We start from the raw sequence: 23,425 nt of genomic DNA, 5'->3' as shown, positions 1-23,425 counted from the left end.
CAAATTATTTTATTAAGCAAATAATGCATGGTAACTTCTAGAGATATCCGCTCTAGTTCTATTAAGGTAGATAAATCATAATACATGGCAATTTTCAGGAATATCATCTTAAGATGAAAAATATGGATAACCCAATGTGTAACAACATTTCATATAAAATTTGGAAAGATACGGAACATACAGTTTAGAAAGATACTTACAAAAATAGGTTTCGAATACAGAATAAATCACAACAAAATAACATTAGTTTGTGAGTTAACTTCTTAATACAAGATAATAATAATAATCAGCATGCCTCCTATTACCTACGGTAATATTTATATAAATAGAGGCATGCTTCCAATTATCTATAGTAATATATATGTAAATAGAGGTAGATAGTGGCAGGTGCCGCATACATTCCCTTGCAATGACAAGTGGAGAGGGGAAATCTTATTTTAAATATAATTAAAGCAGAAGGGAATGTGCTAATAAGAAAGTGACCTATTTCTATGTGATCGTAGCAAGACCATAAAAAACATAGCATAGGCCAGTTGGTTCCCAAGTCGCATATGATTCTATTCATTCTCAACATAGTGTAGAAGTACCAAACACAACCTTACGACTCAAAACCTATGGCATATACCTGGAAAACTAACAAGAAAGTGACCTAATGTGATCGTAGCGAGACCACTATAAAACATAGCATAGACCAGATGGCTCCCAAGTCGCATATTATTCTATCCATTCTCAACATAATGCAGAGGTACTAGAAACAATCTTACACTCAAAGCCTATGGCATATACCTGTAAAACTATGTAGGGAAATGCATAGGCACTAACCTCCTCTCTTGTAACTGGATTTCTATTAATGTGATTTGGATAATATGTATTCATATGCAGATTTACATTTCCAATCATAATGACACCTAGAATCCTATTTATGTTTGTTGTGCTTACATATAACCATTTATTATAATTCTCGCCAGTCTTAGATTTTCTCCTAGGGCATTTTCCTATGGTTATATGATCTATTTTCAAATTGCATGCCTAGTTATATCTTATATTAATCAAATAGTACAATCAACTAGTACATGACAATTTCCACAAATAGCCACTTCAGTTCTAATATGGTAGATAATAAATGACAATTTCGATGAATATCCACCTTTGTTCAATAGAGGCAGACAATACATGGCAACTTTTACAAACATCCACCTTAAAATGAAAGATATGGATAACCAAATGTGTAACAATATTCATGCAAAAATACCAAGCTGATTTGTTTAAAATTTATTTCATCACTGTTCACAAATCCTAACTTCCATAGGGTATAACTCCCAAAGTACAGTGAATCAAATTCTGAAAATGGAACCAGCTATGTTTCGAGATTTCTCTTTAATATGTTCCAAGTTTCACTTTATGAAGCCTTAGAAGAAAAAAATTATCGCACAAATGCCAAAATGACCTGTTTGAGATTGAATTCTGGATGATACAGAAACCCCAACTTCCTTGGAGCATATCTCTGAAAATATAGCAAACCAAGATTTGTAACTTGGACTAGATAGATGTTCACTATGATTTTGCCTCAATGTAGTCCAAGTTTCATGATCTGAAGCCTCACAAAAGGAAAAAAAATTATAGCGAAAATACCAAATTGCTCTGTTTGAGACAGAATTTAAGAGCATTCAAAAACCCCAACTTCCTTGGATCATATCTCTAAAAATATAGTGGACCAAGCTCTTAAACTTGAACCAGAAATTTTTTAAGATGTCTTCTCAATCTTCTCCACGTTTCACTTGGAAAGTTAATGAACAAGAAAGTCACCCAACTAAAATTTTAAAAAATGTTAAACAGAAAAATGGAAAATGTTAATAAGAGAGGGAAGGTGAGGAATATAACACATGACACATATATTATTAGATACTAAATAAGGTGGGGAATATAAAAATTGGAAACATAACACAAATTAGATGATATAGACACGAACAGAATAAAACCCACAGATGCAAAGTAGAAAGGATTGCCTTAATGTACATATATGTGAACTCTATATGGTATTGTAAGGACAAAATTGGTATAGAGACCAGTTTAACCAAATCACCTACGGTTAAAATATACATATTTAGGTGAATTATCAAATTTCACTAAATCATTTATGATTTATTTACAATAATACAACACTAAAATAAAACTACAAATATAATAATACATAATGCAAGCCTAATAAAAATTTAGGAATAAAACTTAGCAGCTCTGGTTTTTGTTGTGGTAACTGGTCTTTTCTTGGATAATCACAAGAGACGCATAACATTTTTCAAATATTAGAAACAGCCAACCTTCACATGCCAGGCAGGCCACCACCTCTTCGCACAAATGAACTTGAAACTTTCATTAAACAGTCAACATAGCGACCTACAAAAGATGGCCAAACTTCCTCAACAAGGGCAACTTCCTTAGGGGAGTCCTCTTTATGTAAGAATGACAAATTTATAAAAGCAACGATAATTCTTACTTTTCTTCTTTTAGGGCCTCACACCTCCCAATGAAGTGTCAAAGATTGAGGCATAAACTGAGCATATAGCATTAAAGTTTCAAGTCAATATACTATAAAGTTAAAAATGGATTTCTTGAGCATAACTTGAATCTGTGATTAGCCATAAATGATAATTAAAGCCCAATTATGAAGACAACCAGCTTGTACTAGTTCCACTAACTGTACTAGGTCACTACCCATATTTACTCAACTAATTCAAGGATATTCTGTTGGCCTTCCTATACTGCCATCATGTAATCACACTAGTTTTTATTTATTTTTCATCGCACCACTGACGATTTAAGCAAGTGGACCAAAACCTAAAGCAGTTACTCGTTCATTGTCCTTTGCTTCCCAAGAGTTCCTGATCGGTACCAATTATGGCAATGACAACGTAACAGTATGAGGAGGCAACATATATTATCACTGTTATAGTAGTAATTTCCTACCACGTACGACCTAAAAACCATTGCATACTAGCAAAAGCATTTTTTTAACACAACTAAAATCAGATACAAGTCTAAAAGCTTAAATTTTCCCTGAAGCCTTTTTATAAAGATTGGTTCCTGTCACAATAACAAAAAGCTCTCATTTTGGTTGCTGGTGCCCGTTTTTAAATTTTGACTACTTCTTGGCCGCAGAAAGATGACCGAAAAGCAGTCAAAGCCAGTTAACACTTCTACTGACCAGATAGGACTACAGATCAGTGTTAAAATAGTTGAGTTTTTGGTCAACATTCATTTCATGTGGGTTTGGGAATGATAAGTGTTCAAATTTTAACATTTATGTCACATGGTTTTGGGGATGATAAATATCTAAATTCTGTTGTAAGGAGTTTTGAAGTTATTATATATTTTTGGTTATTACCCCTTTTTTTCTGCATCTCTTGTATCTGATTCGTTTCACCATATTGAACATATTGTACGAAAGTTGATTATAGTTTCGCTCAGACTACCTTGTATAGAAGGGATGGATTTCTTGTTAAGCTAATGTTTATGCATCTGCATGAAAATAGCTGGATATCGGTCATAAGTTTATTTTATCTGGATAAGTTCCCAATCTTGTAGTGTTTCTTATGTTTTGCAGAGAAGAATAAATGCACCAGCTGGAAACGATCCTGTTGCTTTAGATCTAAGCAGTATGGGAAAAGGCCAGGCATGGATCAATGGCGAAAACATTGGGCGCTATTGGATTTCTTTTCGTTCTGTCCCAGGAAACTGTCCAGATACATGTGATTACCGAGGACGCTATAATAAACTCAAGTGTGAATCAAACTGTGGACATCCTTCTCAGAAACTGTAAGGGCTCCGACGAATGTTCTTTTCTGCATTAAGAACAATAACTAAAATTTTGAATTTTTGACAAAGATACACTTATGCTTTGAATTTATCAATTTACCTTTTCCCAAATTAAAAATCCAGAATCGATGGGACTAACTTTGGCATGATGAATTGAACTTCTTCACATTATTTGCAGGTACCACGTCCCTCGATCATTATTGAAGCCCACTGGCAACCTGCTGGTGTTGTTTGAGGAGACAGGAGCTGACCCCTCAAAAATAGCTTTCGTGACAAGGTCGGTTAAAAGCATTTGCGCATCTGTCTCTGAAGCCGATCTTCCATCTCCTCACTTGTGGAAACAGCTGGGAACAGTGCCAGTAAATGCAAAGCCGAGGCTTCAACTTGAATGCCCCAAGGGTAAGAGGATTTCCTCCATCGAATTTGCAAGCTTTGGTAATCCTGAAGGAGAGTGTGGAAGTTTCAGAAAAGGAACCTGTCATTCAACACATTCATGGGGGACTGCTGAAAAGGTAGATATTCCTATAGTTTCACTTAGCTCAAATAGATTTTTCTATTGTTTCACTTAGCTGAAGAAAATTGTCGTTACTTCGAGAAAAAGCAAAGAGCTATTTTCTCTTTCCATTTTCCTCTGTCTTCATTTACCACACGGTCTGCCCATCGCAATTAGTATGTAAATCCTCGAGGAATCCAGAAGCATGTTAAGCTTTTACAATATGGCAATTGTGGTTTACAGGATAGGAATTTCAAATCTGAAACACCCTTCACACTCTGCCACTTTAATGCTAATTTTGTTGACTACGTAGAGTTTTTTTGGCTGTATATAATTTGCATAGAAATTTTTTGGCTATCGTTTACATTCCCCAGTCCTTTCATAAAAATGTTGCATGTCACCTTGTTTAATAATTTCCTTGAATTTTCCAGGTGTGCTTGGGACAGACTGCATGTTTTATGGATGTTTCATCAGAAACTTTTGGAGACAATCCATGTGTTGACACTACGAAGTCTCTGGCAGTTGAAGCAGTATGCAGCTGAATTAGATAAAAGTGCCTTACTGAGATTTTCTGTATCATAGGGAAGCTGTGATGCCACTTACGAGTGCTGACTTCTTATGTCAGCATCCATATTTCTCGAGTGAATATGTTGTCTTAGCTCGGAGTGCAGTTGTTTCTATTATTTTATAAATTAATTACAGTGATATCACAAACAACAAATCCAAGGCAAATTTGTTGGGAGTGAAAGTTCATTAATTGATTATTTTGTTTTTTTAATAATATTCGATTGATTTATTTATTTTTATGTATAAATATGATTAAATTAATAATATCGTTTTTTATTCCATATTTGTTTATTGCCTGAATAATTTTCATATTATATAGTATTTAAATATTTAGAAAATGTTATGGAAATGTTTAAAATTATATATATATAGTCACAATACTATATATATATAGTATTCCAATATAACATATACATAGTATTTAAATATTTAAAAAATATTGTACAAATGTTTAAAATTTTATATATAGTGATAGTATTATATATATATATATATATATATATATATATATTATTTAATTATTTAAAAAATATAATGGAAATGTTTAAAATTAATTAATTATATATATATATATATATATATAATTTAAATATTTAAAAAATAATTTTTAATGAATTTTATAAGAAATATGAATAAAGTAATGTTGACGATTGTTTTTCCAATTTAATAGAAATGATATCAAAGGTCAAAATATACCACAAGTGATATGTAAATATTTGTAACTAAGGACATTACAAGTGTGTGACTATTGTTTCTCCTATACTATTTTTTTTTGTTACATGGGGCTAGATATATCTATTTCCATAAGATTACGTATGTTGTAACTACACAAGTTTGAATTTTTCTACAGCATGGTATTAGTTCAATTTGTGATTCAATATATTGAAATAACAAATAAAATCCTCACTCTTTCCCAATGACTAAAATATAGAAAGCAAGATGTTTATAATTAAAAATTTAAATATATGAGCATGATGCAAACCTATCCAAAATACATGTATTGCAATTTTTGTTAAACATCAAGTTATGATGCAAAGAGTATGTCATAGAATTGTTGAAATAGATGACTAACAAATGAAAACTTGAAGATGACCAAGAACATTAGTCAATCAATGGTGAAAGGATACATACCATTTTTTATTCAATTCATGTCTTCTATTTACATCTTTCCAATTGCTTTGGTAATTTTGGTGTTAGAAATTTTAAAAGTATCTTTGAAACATTGTAGAAGTAGAAATAGATGCCTAAAATACGAGGTACATAGATTTATTTGTTCAAATATTTTTAAGCAATATAGTCATTTATCTCTAACCATCCATTGAGATCTCAAAACACAGAAAATTATCCAAAGAGTTGTAACGCTATTCATTAAGCAATTCAAATATATTTTGAAAATAGAAATATTATAAACTAGAAAATTGATCATTAATACCAATATTATGATAATCCTATGACATTGTAGCACAAATATCAATTATACAATGGTAGTATATTTCAATGAATTAATTGATTATAAATTATTTAAAGTGACATGTTATTAATATGTTAAGTCATATTTATCATTATGTTGTCTTTTAATTGAAGTATGGGTAGACAAGATTTTATGCACAGATCATTGTTTTTCGTTATGTATTGATATTACGATACAATATATATTATAATTACATTTTTTTTAAATATTATGATTTTAGGTATTTGTGTAGTTTATAAATAGAGATGTATTGTTATGATCTCGTTAACTCAAATAATATAAGAATAGAAAGAATAAGTAATACCACATTTTGAGAATGAAAAAAGTGAATGAATACTAATACCACTCTAATGGGAAAAATATATTTCCATCTTATATCTATAAATAACTTTTGAAAATCTTGAAAAAGTAAATGTTCTCGGTGTATATGTATGTGTGTGTGAACGGTCTAGTAGTAAATAAGGAGTCTAACACCAATGTCAATTGTAATATAGCAATAACAATTAATAGCCCAAGACCCTGGGGTTTAACATGCCCCGATCCTTTAAATAAACATTTACATTAATGCTAGTTTAGTTACAAATGTTTCTATGTGAAGAACTCGTCTTTTGAAGTTACATTTTCCATTGATTGATTTTTCCAATTGATGAGGAACTTTGTAATTTCTATTTGCATGTTATTTCCTTTGGTAAGTTTTGCCACTTCCATTGCCCCTACAAAGATAGTCTCGTTTCACACAATGACAATGGTCCCTTTTCAAGTTCGTATCCCTAAATGGTACCAAAGTTGATATTTATATAGTTTTCTCTAATTAGTTTTTCTAACTCATTGAAGCACTACAATTTGAGATTCTAATAAAAAATGATAATTTTAAGTTGACACACCTTGTAAAAGCCCAATTTGAAGGCCTTAATGTTGGTCGACTTGCACCCATTACAACTTTGTTCATTCCACTCTTCTATTGATTAAACGTTTATATGATGTAGTTTGATATGCCATTTTCAAGTTATTATTGATCCACTAAAATTTGATTAAGAGAAAGTTATGGTTGAATTATCATAACCGACTATTTTTGCCCTATTTCATCGAAGTGAGCTTCTATCGTCTATCACTCTACACCTATAGCTCTTCAAGATGTGAAATTTAGATTGCAAGACCTGGGTTTGTCCTCTTTCAAATGACATCAATCTTACTTCAATTTGACTTTTCAATCTCCAAATGAGTGTTTTGGTTGAACCTATGCTTTAAGGTTTTGAGACTAGGAAAAATAACTTTTACAATTTGTATCGTTGAAATTATAGTGAGTCAAAATCTATTATTTTAACAAAGATATTTCAATGTTTCTTCCTTACAAACCCATAATTCCCTTGTCAATCCAATAACTTATGAAAAATTAAAGTGGAAATGTTACAATGGTTCATTCGAAGAGAAAACAAAAAATCATTCACTTTAAGACAAAATGATATGGTTTATTGAACCCAAAAAACATACGAACAACAATAATAAATAATGTCACACTCTGAAAATGATAAAAGTAAATAAATGGCAATGCCCTTGAGGGTCAGCTTCTTTTACAATTTACATTTACAAACATTTATTGATGATTCCTAAAATTAAATCTATATAGGAAACATAAAGTATAATTATAAATAATATGCTTACTAATTATTGTTAGTCATAAAAATAACAATTTAATGATACAACATGTAGGCCTTTTATATATATTACAAGGAATGAAGGTGTCATGCAACAATGTCAAGTAGAGACAAGGTCCATTTACAACCAAGATGGAATTTTTAGCTTGGAAAAGCCACATATAGAAGAGGGGCTTGTCATTGAGGTGGGATCAAAGGGTCATGTAGGCAAACGCACACATAAATCAAGCATGCATTAAGCGTAATGTTTCTATCACAAAATATGTAATAGAGACTAATATTAATAGCAACAAAGTCATAGTAGTAGAAGAATCACACGTGCAAGTGACATAGGAGTTAAGAGTTGTAGACTCATGTCATAGAAGCAAAATGTATAAGTGGACTAATATAATTAGCTAGAGTCTCAAGATAGGAATATATTCATAGAACGTCATGATCATCCATAAAGGGTAAAGATATGATGTAGTTGCAGGTGGTAACAATAGTGCATATGTTGTAGGAGAGGCTGAAAAAGGGCACCCAGGTCACAAAATAATTGTGCACAATGAGGTCATGAAATGAAAAGCAACAAATGTAGAGGAATCTATTTTTGCAAAGGTGTTGACTTGGGTCCTAGAGGATAGGAATTGGTTATTGATAGGAGACATGAATTCCAAGAGCTTGCAACTTTAGGTACATAACTTGAGATTGGGATATAATAGTAAGATTGTCTAATTGTAGACTTGAGAAAAGAAGCTTGAAACCAAAGTACGTATTTATTTATTTTTGTATGTATTTTTTTTTTAAGTGGACTTGTCGTATGATAGAAAATAGGTGTATACAAAGCTGAAAAAAATAGTGAAAGGGCATATACAATGGATGTGTATGTCCTCTTCTTTAGCTATACTAAATCAAAAAGAAAGTGAGAGTAAGTTATTTTTCATGGGAGGTTCCCTTCCTTCATTCTCGCTCCTTTTATTATGTGTACTTTGCTGCGTCTTGACATTATCCTAGGAGTCATTAAAATGAATATCGGGTCAATTTATCACTTTCTTAGGACCTTCAATGGATTTGTTGCTACATGCAATGATTATCTAATTGAGCCTCTTGGGATGATCTTCATTTGATGTGCTTGAGAGACCATTGTTCTTGGGTGCCTCACAACTTTCATAATAGCCAAGACCTATTTTAATGAGGGAAGACCTTTACATGCTAAGAATGTGATCTAAAGATTTAGTCCCTTTGTGAAGCTTTGATTTGGGTGCTCCAATTCTTCTTTCAAGAGGACGACTTCTTCCTCTAGTTTTTCACAAATTTGTTCCTTCTCATTTAGTTGTTTTGATAAAATCTCCTTCACCCTTTTAGCTTCTTCTAGTTCAACTTTGATTGCAAGAATGGTGTCTTCATTTGGATTTTTGTCTTGAAGTTGTTGCATTAGTTGACCTTCTCTCTTTTTGAGGATCTTTATTTCCTTCAATGCACTTCTAAATTCTACTTTATAATCTATTTCTACTTTAGGTTCTTTTTTTCAGCGATGAATGATATTTCACCCGTTTTGTCATCGGTCTTGCTTTCATTGCTTTCATTGTCACTATTATTTTGAGTATATTTTCTTCTTCTTATTAGCTTGAATCTTGTTTTTATGCTTAGACTTGAATCTTGACTCATCTTCACTATCATTCATTTTAGCATAAGGACATTTGGAAGCATAATGACCTATCCTACCACATTCAAACCACTTGAAAGGGAGCTTACATTTGAACTTTTCGGTTGCCCTTTTTAACTTTTTAGCAAACTTGGATTCTTCTTCATCAAAGTTAGATTTTGCTTGATCTTCGTGCCTTTTCTCTTTGGTTGCTTATAATGTTGCTTCTTTCCCATTGTTTTACTTGGTTGTGCTCACCCCCATGCGCACTACCTCAACATGAGAGTTTAGGGTCTCTCCTCAGGTTGTGGGGTCAACTAAAATCCTTTAGAATGGTACGTAGCCCATACTTGAAATGGTTTGGTACCACCTCTCCCATTATTCTCATAAACACTAGAATGTTGGGTAGTTGAACTACCACATCAAAGGTTTGGGCAATATAATTTAGGTAGATAGGAAACTTCACAAATCCCCTTTATAAATTTCCTTAATTAAGCTTCCTCTCAGACATCGGGATCCTTGTTAGCTTCTCTCTTCTCCAACTTTAGTAACCTACTTATTAAAAAAAAGTATATATACGTTAAATAGAGTCTAACAATATATCCATATTGGCCATCCCACATTATTAATCTTAATTACATTTACAAAATCGTAGGACTAAAAAGAGATGTTACAACCAATCCTTCTAGTTCAAAGACAACATTTATCATTCCTAACTAATAAGAGAGGCATCTCTTCTAGTTCAGACTTAACCCTTTTCAATCTTGAAACATAAGAAATACTAACATTTCAAAATCAACTCCTTTGGGTCTCAAAATTGGTCAAGAAATGAATGGTTGCATCTACCTTTCAATGGGACAAAGGATCAAATCAATTGAATAATATGTTTAGTGTTGGTTAACCTTATAATGAGGAAAAAGGGTTAATTGAATATTGTGTTCAAGGATAATATTTCAATTAAGGTCAAATGTACAATTTTATATAAATTGGAGTTTATGAAAATTATAATTTTTGAAAAATCATAGTAATTTGTGATATTTTAGACTAGTAAAGTGATATCCTTTGTATCAATTATGCAATTGGGGTAGTATTTGGTTTGATGTATATGATTAAAACTATCTGTTATTAGAAAGCACATGATCCCAATAGAGGTAACCTCAATGATGAACACAAGAGATTCACTTTCTTGTGCCAACTATTAAGGTTGAATGTAATAGCCCTGGTTACAGAATCCATGTAAATATAAAAATATAAGATCGCAATCATGGGACACGTATTCTAAGCTAAATGGTGAGAAAAACATCCTAGTAGGGTGTCACTTTGATTTATTCTGACTGAGGAAATCGGTAAAGGAAGAAAATGCTTTGGAAAGGTATGAGGCATTTATTGGCATTTTATTTATGAAAATAAAGGAAATTAGGAGAAAATGAAGGTGAAATGTCATAGGTTGCATGTGAGGAGGAAAATGAAGGAAAATAATGGAAAATGAAGAAAATGGAGGCATCATTGATAAAATGGCTTCTGAGGGTCAGTTGGAAAGGTTTTGCTCAGGTTTGGTCAGTGTAACCTTTTGTCAGTTCAGTTTTGGAGCTCTCTCATTATTCTCTCTCTCACACACTTTTGGTCACTTAGAGTTTTCTTGGAGCATTCTAGCTTTGGAGCAAGGAAGAGCAGGATCAAGCAGCTTCAACAAAATACTTGTAGATAACATATTGCATGTGTGATTTCCTAGATGGTTTTGACATGCATGGGTTTGCATGTTGGTATTTGGTTCTCTCGTTGTCAGTGGCGTGGTCTTGTCGGGTTATGATAATGGTTTTCAGCCTTGCCTTGCCCTTTTCTGGATAGCCATGGTGTGATGGGATTGTTTCTCACTTTTGAGATTTGGAATTGTCGGATGGTTTCGACATCTGGGGTGGAGGTGTTCTCAGGAAAATTACCAAAGGCCTAGGAATCCCTTGACCAGTTTTGGCGGGATACACGATAAAGCCTGAGGATGGAGTCTTGGTTTAGGGCCTAGTGATATGGTGTGGATTGTGGTAAATCCTAAGAGATAAGGAGACGAAAAATTCCTCAATGATAGTGATGGAGTCTAGAGGCATTCCAAGTTCAGTTTGGTTTTGTGATCTCGGTGTCGGTTTTGGTGAGATCACAGTTTGGTGAGGGTGGAGGTGTTTTAACCTCTATATTCCCTTGGTTGTTTTTTGATTGGTTTATCCATGAGATCCCACATTCATGCTTGGAATATGGCACAGGGGTGACTAGCTAAAAGCAAGATTTGGTTCAGTCATGTCTATGATCAGGTGGTACAAGGAAGTCCTGAACCTGGTTGGTTCTTGTCTACGTTTAATAAAATCTAAGTTCTCTTACTTTTGTATTTATTATTATGTGGCCTTAATGGTTGTTATATCAATGTTATTTACATGGTTTAATGCTAGTTATAAGCATGGTTATATGATTGGTTATATTCATGTTTATTTCATGTATTTAATTGTAACTGAAAGGATAATGGATGCAAGGCCTAATTGATGTCAAAACAGTTAAGGGAAGAGGGTGGTGATCCTTCTTGTCAAGTCTCATATGAGTTATCAACCATTTATGCTCTGTCTTGTATTCATGTCCTGTAGATTGTATTGATGTCAAGTGTTTGATAGAATGTCAGTCCCGGTTGGGGATGGTCAGGCCTAGTCTTAGAGCCAGTTTTTGGCTTGCAAGTCTTTTTGTCATGTAAATTATGGATTCTGAAAGCTACAAGGGTTTTTGGAAAGTGACATGGATTCTGGGCTTGGAAAGTGACATGAATCCCAGAGTCACAGGCACAACACTGGGAAAAAAGTCCCCAGAAGCTCCCTTGCCCTTGTTGTGGGAGCTTCTAGAGTCGCCTAGATGCACCCTTGTCCATATCAAGGGAATGTCCATGGATTTGGTGCCCTAAAACTTAGTGGGACCCAAGGATTGGTCATGGGGATGACTCGGAAGGCTTTTGGGAGTTATGTAAAAGGTATAGAAGGTCTGTGTTGTGGGTTTCCATCGGTTCCACTTCCTTAAGATCAGCTAGGAGGTTGAGTCTTGTCATAGTAGCCCCTCATCTCATGTTTACCCCGGGTAAGCCAATGAAAGTGGATAGATATGAGGGGAGGCATCGTTACAGGGTGGTATCAGAGCGGGTTGCACTCTCTTTGGGTCATATCTAATACCACCGAGTGGTATTAGAGCAAGTTGCACTCTCTTTAGGTCATATCTGATACCACAGGGTGTTATCAAAGATGGTTTCTCTCTTTGGGTCATATCTGATACCACATGGTGGTATCAGAGTGGGTTTTGTCCTCTTTGGGTGGTGTTCGGTTTCCGATCTCATTGTGTGATATCTAATACCACAGAGTGGTATTAGAGCATGGTTCACCCCTCGGAATGGATGGGCGGTGTGTTGGTCATGCATTCATGTCGGTTGCATATGTGTTCCTTATGCTTGTAGTCCATGTGCTTGTTGCATTTGCATGGTGTTGATCATGGTTGTAGTGATGTCGCCATGTGAAGGTTGATGGTGTTGTTGTGGGATGTGTCATCATGAGTGTATGGTTGTATATGCATTTGTTATGCATGTCGGTGTCTATATGTTGTTATGCATGCATTTTCATGGTGAAGGTTGTTGTGCATAAGGTCATTGTATGCAATTAGGTCATCATGATGATATTGGTATGTTATGATGCTAATGTGTTGGTTGAGATAGAGAAGGAGATGCAGATCATTAAAGTGAAGTTGCAACAATGGAATTTGGGGTAAGAGCATATCATCATACAAGTTTATATGGTGGGCATGCAAGTATGTTGGTTAATGTTTGTTATAAGCATTAGGGTTACTGATATGATTGTCATTCTATTATTATTATGGTTACATGTATGATAAATGCTAGTTGATTAGTGTATTCATATGCACGTGTCAGATATTCATGAGTGATAGTAACTTGTGGTTATATGCATTGCCATTGTTGTTTTATGATAGTTAACTTGATGATTATGTTATATGTTGTTGATGAGCATGATATATGTTAACTTGTTGTTGTTATATGTTAGTTAATGATTGGGGCTATTGCATTAAGATCTTGATGTTATATGTAGCATGCTAAATTGGATTGGCCTATGCAGATGGTTAGGGTTATGACATTAAGGTATGAGTTTGAATATGTCATCTATTTGAAGTTTGAGTGTTTGATTATGTCATCTAGTTGATTTATTTAACATGCAAGTTGGTTGAATATTTGATGAATTGCATAATATGAATATGTGTATGTAAGATTGCTCGAAGGAATGATCTTGTTTTAAGATGGTTTTACTCACACATGTGTTGAGATAGCTGATGCGTACTTGAGTGTATGTAGGTGACAATTGTAGCATTATGTCTAATGACTACGAGTTGACTATGGATTATGACATGATTGTTAGTCTTGGTAAAGGTTGATTTCAAATTAGTAGATATGTTGTCTTGATATTTGGAACATGTGGCTGACATGTGTGTTCAGTTACAAGGCAGTGTAATTGGCACAACAAGGTAAGATAATTGGTATATTGTTACATTTATTTATGCACTGACAGTTATGTGTTATGGCAGTATGATACAGAGAATTGCATGGCAAAGAAATTTCCATGGAATCTTGAAGAAGGCTCAGGTTGAGCTTTCCCTTGGAAGCACTGGGAACCCATGGGGATTGAGTCATGGTGTCTGTTGAGAGTCTTGTGCTTTTGGTACCTTGTCATTTTCTTGCGCTTGATTTGCAGTTTTGTTATGTCTAGTGCATGATCATGCCACTTTGTTTGTGGTGTCGTATTGTTATTGGTTTTCATGATTTTCTTCTTGTTTGTTTCTTGTTCTTGATTTTATGTTTCGATGGTCTTGGGAATTGGTCAGGAAAGAAGAAAGTTGATGGAACCCTGGGAGAGTTGTGTGGAATTCAACAGGTAATGAAAGGCTCCGATGAAGTTGGTGCATGTGTAAGGGTAGCTAAAGGTAAGAGTATGACAGCTAGCTAAGTTGGCTGGGTCCATTAGTGTAAATGGATGGTGCCAAGGCAATCATGAGAAAGCTAATAGGAAAGTTAAAGTAATGATGTGAGGCATCTGATTTCTTGGCTATGTTGGGAATGGTTGTTCTTAATATTGTGCATGTGCGCACGAATAAATGAAGTTATCTTCACCTTGGTCTTATGATATTTGGTAATTATGTTGTGATCATGTTTATGCTAATGTTTATATATATGAATGTATAAATGTATGTATGTATGTAATTGTCTGACAAGATCATGACTATTTTATGTTGATGTTTATATGTGTGTGTGACATGTGTGCATATCGTTGTCTGATAGGGTCATCGGGAATCGTTCTTATGGAAGAATGATTGCTTATGCAGGTGAATTGCATGAAGAGATTCATGGTTCATGAGGAATCAAGTGGGAAGAGTAGCCTGAAAGATCTTTGTGGTCAATATCATGTGGATATAAATTGATATTATGTGATTATACTATGTCTATGTTTATGTTATGGATAGGCTAACGCTAATAGATACATCATCGGAATGAAAACACTGTGATTCGCGACATGATAGGAAAGCATGGATGGTAGAGAGACATTGGAAGCAAGGTTGCTTGGTAGAGGCAATGTGGTCTTGGATGTGCAGTGCTATTGTTGTGTATATGTTATGCATATTTTCTATTCAATAATTGTACCTATGGTGTTGTGTGCATATTGCATATGCAGTGTTGGGTATACATGGTGCTATGTACATGTTGGATATGCGGTGATGTGTACATATCGTATTGTGCACATTATGGATGTGAAACGTTGTATGCATATGGTGTTGTGCACATGCTAGATATGCAATGTTGTGTACATATGATGTTATGTACATGTTGTATATGCAATGTTATATACATATGGTGCTATGTGCATGTTGTACAAGTGGTACTATGTATATATGGTGTTGTGCGCATGATTGTACATGTGGTGTTGTGTGCACATTAGAGGAATTTTGAGGTCTAACATGGGCCTCCTAAGGAAATTATAAAATAATATTGGAAATAATAAAATAAGATTAGATTACATCATCAAATTTTAGAGGGAAAAAAGAAAAAACTATTTTTTCAACTCGTATTTTCAACTTATCTCTCTATGGGTTTACTCAAATTTCGAGCGGAAACACTCATTGGATGCATAATTTGATTCTTCATCCAAGGAGTACCCATCTTGCATACTTTCGATGGACCCTGCTACATGAAAAATGAGAAATACATTAAAAACATGATTGCAATCACATTTTTCAAGTATTTCTCATTTTTCGTGTAATAGGGTCCATCGAAAGTATGCAACATGGGTACTCCTTGGATGAGGAATTAAATTTTGTATCCAGCGAGTACTCCCGCTCAAAATTTAAGTAAAACCTTATGGAGATCAGTTGAAAATACAAGTTGAAAATTATTTTATTATTTTTTAACTCCAAAAATGGTGAATCATCCCCCATGGTTGACATCATCATCTTGAATCCGATTGGTCCTTATAAAGTTTATTTTGGCTATACATTTTTCTTAGGAGGCCCATTTTAGACCTCAAATTTCCCCTAATGATGTGGTGTTGTGTACATGTTATACTTTTAGTATTGTGTACAGACAACGTTGTGTACATGTCATGCATGTGATGTTGTGTACACGTGGTGTTATGTACATGTCATTCATGTGGTACCATGTACATATGGTATTGTGTACACGTTGTACAGGTGGTGCGATGTACATGTGGCGTTGTGTATGCATTGTGTAGGTTGTGCAGTGTACATGTGATGTTGTGCACATGTTGTATAGGTGGTGTTGTGTACAGGTGGTATTATGTACATGTTGTACATATGGTACTGGGGTACATGTGGTTTTGTGCATGTGTCTTACATGTTGTGTTGCGGGCATACGATACTATGTATGTGCATTGTGTAGTTGTGGTATTGTGACATATGTATTCAATGTGTTGTACTTTGTGTATGTATTTGTGTTGTGTTGTACACCAGGTGTAGGTGTATGTATTGTGTTGTAGAATACACCGGATGTAGGAGTATGTATTGTGTTGTGTTTTACATTGGGTGTACGTGTATGTGTGGTATGTCAGCGGTAGATGCATGTATTGCATGGCGTTGTATGACGTGTGTGGTTGTATGTGTGTGATGCACACTACGTGTATGTGCACATGGTTGAGGAGAAGGCACTAGGTGTTTTTCAGGCGTGGCAACTAATTCGGTGTGTGTATGGAATAAGTACAAAGGTAGAAGCTAAGGATTGATTAAAGGATAAGTATAAGTATTTTATTTCAGTTATATTATGCATGTGATTTATGATTCTAGTCGATGATGATTACATACGATCTATCATTCTGGTATATGATGGTTACATGTGATTTATGATTCTAGTCTATGATGATTGATATGATCTATCATTCTGGTTTATGATGGTTACATGTGATTTATGATTTTGATCTATGATAGTTGTGTTTTGAGCTAACCTGATGTGATATGATTATATATGATGATTTGGTCAGAGATGCTAGTTTGACTTGTTGTGACACGAAGTAAACATGATTGCAAGTGTACCTTATTCACAAGCTATCAATGAGGTATGATGTGGATTTATTTCAATTTATTTTAAATCTAATGGCAGTTATGTGCCTGGTATAGGAAAGCATGGGAAATTCTAGGGTTGGGTGGTCGAAACTGAAGGCAAGCATTAACAACAACAACAAAAGGAATTGGAACAAGCAACAGTGTGTTGGTAAAGCATTCAAGACTAGGGCCATTGTGGGACATTGGTTCCTAGTAGCATCCATTAATTTCCATGAACATTTTATGACCGGTATGATGGTTTTGAGGCGGGTATATACCTTGGTTGTTTAACCTTCTTATGCGAGGAAGCCTTGCCAGGGGATGGATCACCCGGGATAGGGGATGTCAGGGAACTTGGAAGGTGAGTGCCTGCACGGAAGGGGGTAACCAGATTGCCTGAAGGACTGTGTAGCAGAGAAGGGAAGGTGGGGATGGATTTGCTTTGGTCATTAGCATTTCTAGATGGAATCAGATGCACATTAGGAGAGCGCCTTGGAAAAATCAGTCGATAATTGTTCGTTGAGAGCACAATTAGCACACGATTGTAGCGTCATACATTGGATGCATCTTTGACTTTGGTAGTGGATTCTGACTTCCTAGGAAGGAAGTGAATCTTGGCATTACTTTTGAGCGTGGAGGTGTAAGCCTCTGGATTCGCTTGTTGTGGATGCGAGCATCATATCCTTTTATTTGTTGGTTGAGAAAATGTGCATATGTGCATATGTGTGTATTATTGTAAATATTGTATCGAGCTAGATTATAAAGCTCCATGAACAGTATGATTATTTGTTGGGTGAAGAAAATGTGTATGTGGGTCTATGTGGTTATTATTGTAAATATCGTAATGAGTTGTCTTATAAAGCTCCAGTAAACAATATGTTTGTCATGTTTTAGCAGATGGTCATTGTAAATACTACAACGAGCTATGTTATCAATCTCCATGGGTAGTATGCTTTGTTTTCAGCAGTCTTGTTGGTTATATGTATCATTGAACACAGAGGATGGTGTTCCCCCAAGGGGGAGGGTTCTGTAGCATCCCTAGTTAAAAAATCCATGTAAATATAAAAATGTAAGACCACGGTCATGGGACACGTATTACAAGTTGAATGGTGGGAAAAACATCATAGTGGGTCGTCACTTCGGTTTATATTGGCTAAGGAAATTAGCAAAGGAAATGGAAAAGGCTTCGGAAAGGCATGAGGCATTTATTGGCATTTTATTTATGAAAATAAAGGAAATTAGGAGAAAATGAAGGTGAAAGGTCATAGGTTGCATGTGAGGAGGAAAATGAAGGAAAATAATGGAAAATGAAGAAAATAGAGGCCTCGTTGATAAAAAGTTTTATGAGGATCAGTTGGCAAGCTCTTGCTCATGCTTTTTCTCAGGCTTGGTAAGTGTAACCTTTTGTTAATTCAGTTTTGAATCTTTCTCATTATTCTCTCTCTCTCTCACTCACTCTTGGACACTTAGAGTTTCTTGAAGCATTCTAGCTTTAGAGCAAGGAAGGGAAGAGCAAGAAAGGAAGAGTAGGATCAAGTAGCTTTAGCAAGAATACTTGCAGGTAACATATTGCATGTGTGATTTTCTAGATGGTTTTGACATGCATGGATTTGCATGTTGGTATTTAGTTATCTCGTTATTGGTAGCATGATCTTGTCATGTTATGATAATGGTTTTCAGCGTTACCTTTCCCTTTTCCGAATAGCCATGGTGTGATGGGATTGTTTCTAGGTTTTGAGTTTTGGAATTGCCGGATGGTTTCAAAATCCAAGGCAGAGGTGGTCTTAGGAAAATTCCCAAAGGCCTAGGAATCCCTTGACCAGTTTTGGTGAGATACACGGTAAAGCCTGAGGGTGGAGTCTCAGTTTAGGGCCTAGTGATCTGGTGTGGATTGTAGTAAAGCCTGAGAGACAAGGAGATGGAAAATTCCTCAAGGATAGTGATGGAGTTCAAAGGCATTCCAAACTCGGTTTGGTTTTTTGATCTCAGTGTCGATTTTGGTGAGATCACGGTTTGGTGAGGGTGGAGGTGGTTTAACCTCTGGATTCCCTTGGTTGTTTTTGGATTGGTTTATCCATGAGATCCCACATTCATGCTTGGAATATGGCATGGGGGTGACTAGCTGAAAGAAATATTTGGTTCAGCCATGTCTATGGTCGAGTGGTACATGGAAGTCTCGAACTTGGTTGGCTCTTTCCTATGTTTAATAAAAGCTAAGTTCTCTTTCTTTTGTACTTGTTATTATGTGGCCTTAATGGTTGTTATCTCATTGTTATTTACATGGTTTAATGTTGGTTATAAGCATGGTTATATGACTGGTTATAGTCATGGTTATTTCATGTATTTACTTGTAACTGAAAGGATAATGGATGCAAGACCTAATTGATGTCAAAACAGTTAAGGGAAGAGGGTGGTGATCCTTCTTGTCAAGTATCATATGAGTTATCAGTCATTTATGCTCTGTCTTGTATTCATGTCCTGTAGATTGCATTGATGCCAAGTGTTTGACAGAATGTTAGTCCCGGTTGGGGATGGTCAGGCCTAGTCCTAGAGCCAATTTTTGGCTTGCAAGTCTTGTTGTCATGTAAATTATGGATTATAAGATCTACAGGGGTTTCTCGGCAGTGACCTAGATTCTATGATTGAAATGTGGCACGAATCCCGGAGTCACAGGCACAATACTGGGGAAAAAATCCCCCGAAAACTCCCCCATCTCCCTTGCCCTTGTTGTGGGAGCTTCTGGAGCCTCCCAGAAGCACCCTTGTCCATATTAAGGGAGCGCCCAAGGGTTTGTTGCACTAAAACTCAGTGGGACCCAGGGACTAGTCATGGGATGACTAGGAAAGCTTCTAGGAGCCCTGTAGCAGGTATAGAAGATCTGTGTTGTGGGTTTGCGTCGATTCCCCTTCCTTAAGGTCGCCTAGGAGGTCGAGTCTTATCATAGTAGCCCCTCATCTCATGTTTACCCCAGGTAAGCCAGTGAAAGTGGGTAGACATGAGGGGAGGCATCGTTACACTAAAATTTCCTTATGGCCTTGGAGTAAGACCTAAAATTACTTTTGATTGGTTAAGAGCTTGTCTTCCTCAGATGCAACAAAACAAGTTAATGACCCAAGACTTATGGGCAACTAGCAAGAGTGAAAATATGTTGCATTACGAAACACGAGCAAGTTATTCCATGTGGTGCAACTTTGCTTAAATAAACGATGAATCAACTTACATTCATGGATAGTATTTAGTGATTGCTAGCATCATAACTCAATACAAGTGCGTTATGATTAATTTTGCCACCTTAAAAAAGAAAAAGGTGTTTTATATCAACTATTTTATTTTTATAATTTAGAAGAATCATTAACTAGCTAACATAACTTGGGCAAGGCCTAAGTTGAAATTCTACTTGTTACCACTCTAACCTTTAGAATAGTGCTAACAAACCACAAACTAAAACCTAAAAAATAACTTATAACTTATCAAAAGCCAAAATATATAGAGACATACTTGTGAGCAACTTCTAAACATATACCTTTTAAACCTATCACACTAAATTAAAATCTTATTAAAAAAATTAATCAAAATGGGGAATACAAAACTATCTTTCAAAAATTTCACTATATCACCTCAACTAAGAGAATATGAGACTACCTTTCAAAAATTTCAAGATATCACCTCAACTAAGAGAATATAAAACTACCTTTCAAAAATTTCAAGATATCACCTCAACTAAGAGAATACAAGATATCACCTCAACTAAGAGAATATGAAACTACCTTTCAAATATCTCAAGATATCACCTCAGCGATTATTATATCTATATCTACTTTTATTAATTTAAATACATAAATATACTTAATATTAATTTAAGTACATAAATATACTTAATATTCATAACTTGTGTCGTCATGCCCTGTGAGAGATCATACCATTCAACACAATTTGGGTTTAATAATAAACTAATGAGAGGTTATCGTAGTGAGTTTAAGTTTGATTTTCAACTTTTTAACTCTCCCTTTAATTTTTTATTTGGAGATCCTCGAAGTCATAATATTCCGATGGATTGAACCCATTCTAGTAAAAAATACGAGTTATACGAGTTTTGTTAATAAAGTATCTGTTGGAATTAAAGTCAACGGGTCTTATGTTTAATGTGTAATTTTTCATCAAACCATAAGGGTGTGGTTGGTTAATTTGGTTGGTTAATTTAGTGGTTAGTGTAATTATAGTTTATTTTTATTACTGATTTTGGATGGTTAGATTTTGTTGGAATTGAGATATTATTGTTAATTAGTTAGCTCTTAGTTTGGTGTGTGGTTGAGATATTTTCTCAAAATGTTATTAGTGTGGCTAAAATAATATATCTATTTTAAGCCAAATCTTGATATATTTCTATGCAATGTTGATGATCAAATAATATAATCAGTTTAGTTTTGTGAGTGATGAAATCATCTCTACTCCCCTATTTCTTTACATTGTATTGGAACAAAATTAGGCTTGACTACTTCATGGGAGTGCCTAGGAAAATTAGAGATGTGACTTCTAATCATATGTAAATACGTACGATTAACTTAAAGTAAGATAGTGAATTGTTGGTGAGAGTAGATTTTTAATTTTAATTTTTTGTTGGGAGTGGAGTGATTTCTACTTTATGTTTGTTTTTGTATGTAGTAAAATTATCTAGAGGAAGTCTTGCAGCAGTCAAGATCCTAACGAAGAGTGGATACAACTTCACAGTAAGCATGGAAATGGAAATCATAAAAGGCATGAAGGAAAATCTCAACTATGTAGTGTTGGAATTCAAAAAAAAATTGGACATCATGAATGTCACACTTATGTTCTTAGAGAATATTTACAAATTGTTAGAAACACGGGATATAACCATCAATGGTGATAGATTATGATGCATAGTGGTCTTGTTGCAACATTCTCTCATCGACATGGAAGCTCCCTACATTCATGAGACATTTCAATTGCATCATGAGGTGCAACATGGATATTCGAAAGGATTTGAATGGGTGGAGGGTAGACCTTGTTTCCTAGCATTTTTGACCACATGACCAAGAAATTCACTACTCTCACCTCATCTTCCATGAAGGTCAAGGTCATTGATAATTACAAAGAAAATACAATTTCTAGCTTGGTGGCTTCATACTCACCTTGCTAGCACCTTTCAATGTTGTGGATTACCAAGGCCAAATATGATGAGGCAAACCATCCATTTTCTAATGAAAGTGCCTCTAACTTGCATAATATATGGGTTATTGATGTGAAACTCCATTTCACAATATGGACGTGCAAAATATTTGCAAGCTAGAAGTTGGTGTTGGGCTTATTGTGCTAAAACTCACGCTGGTGACATATTTTTTTAACAATATAATGAATTTGTTGCGTAACTCCCCTAGGATACTCATTGTATGTCTTATACACATTTTATTAGGCTAGTAAGCCATATTGTGATGGGTCTATGTGCCCATTTATATTGTATATATAGGTTTTGGGGCATACGTGCCTATGCATATATGTTTTGAGGCTAGAATGCATATGTGATTAAGGTAAGAGAACCTATGTGCTAAAAATACATTAAGCCTAGAGTTGTAATATGTAATCACACTCATGTTAATAAAATAGATTATTATTGTAGATTGAGTCAGACACAAGAGATGGGATCGTGGACTCCAAAAGAAAGAAATGTGAGGGGGAGGAACCATAACATGGTTCCTAAGCGAAGAAAATAATAAAATATTTGTAAAGTAACTTTATGAATATAATGAAAAGTGAAGAAGGCATGTTATAAGGCTAATTCATGAGGGGATACTATATCATAAGTCCAAAAATTAAGGAGGGTTAATGGTCTCCTTTACTCCCAAGTGGTGAGGGTGAGTTTCTTAAGTGATACTAGGTGAAAATATTACATGCATACTTAGTGACTCTTGTTTTCAATGATTATCTCCATCATTCTATCATCTTCATCCATCATTCTTCCATCATTCTCCCAAGTTCCTTGCTAGTTCATTCTAGACTAGAGGATAAGCGAGCTTGGGCAACCATTAAGCCCTATGACTTGGGAAGCCATTGTGATTTCCTAGGAGGGATTATGTTTCCAATTCTCCCTCAATTTCCTTGGATAAGGCTACAACTCGGAAAAGGAGCTAGTTGGGTAGGATTTCCCTCTGTAAGGTTTA

At 34.9% G+C, this 23,425-nt stretch overlaps 1 protein-coding gene across 1 annotated transcript in view; it reads left to right on the top strand.

The window, feature by feature from the left end:
- The window catches only part of LOC149215040 (beta-galactosidase 8-like), a 65,771-nt gene extending 60,846 nt beyond the window's left edge, over window positions 1-4,925 (top strand). Inside the window, exons 16-19 of the mRNA XM_089392498.1 lie at window positions 3,602-3,749; window positions 3,798-3,813; window positions 3,992-4,325; window positions 4,738-4,925. Coding sequence (XP_089248624.1) covers window positions 3,602-3,749; window positions 3,798-3,813; window positions 3,992-4,325; window positions 4,738-4,848 — 609 coding nt within the window. The 3' untranslated portion in view covers window positions 4,849-4,925. The remainder of the gene's footprint in view (window positions 1-3,601; window positions 3,750-3,797; window positions 3,814-3,991; window positions 4,326-4,737) is intronic.
- Window positions 4,926-23,425: the final 18,500 nt, after the last annotated feature.

The sequence above is a fragment of the Pinus tabuliformis genome, chromosome 1_1 (assembly GCF_031772625.1).
Source record: "Pinus tabuliformis cultivar Carrire ecotype Pingquan chromosome 1_1, CPIR1, whole genome shotgun sequence".
NCBI lineage: Eukaryota > Viridiplantae > Streptophyta > Pinopsida > Pinales > Pinaceae > Pinus > Pinus tabuliformis.
This window is presented reverse-complemented; position numbering and strand designations above follow the sequence as displayed.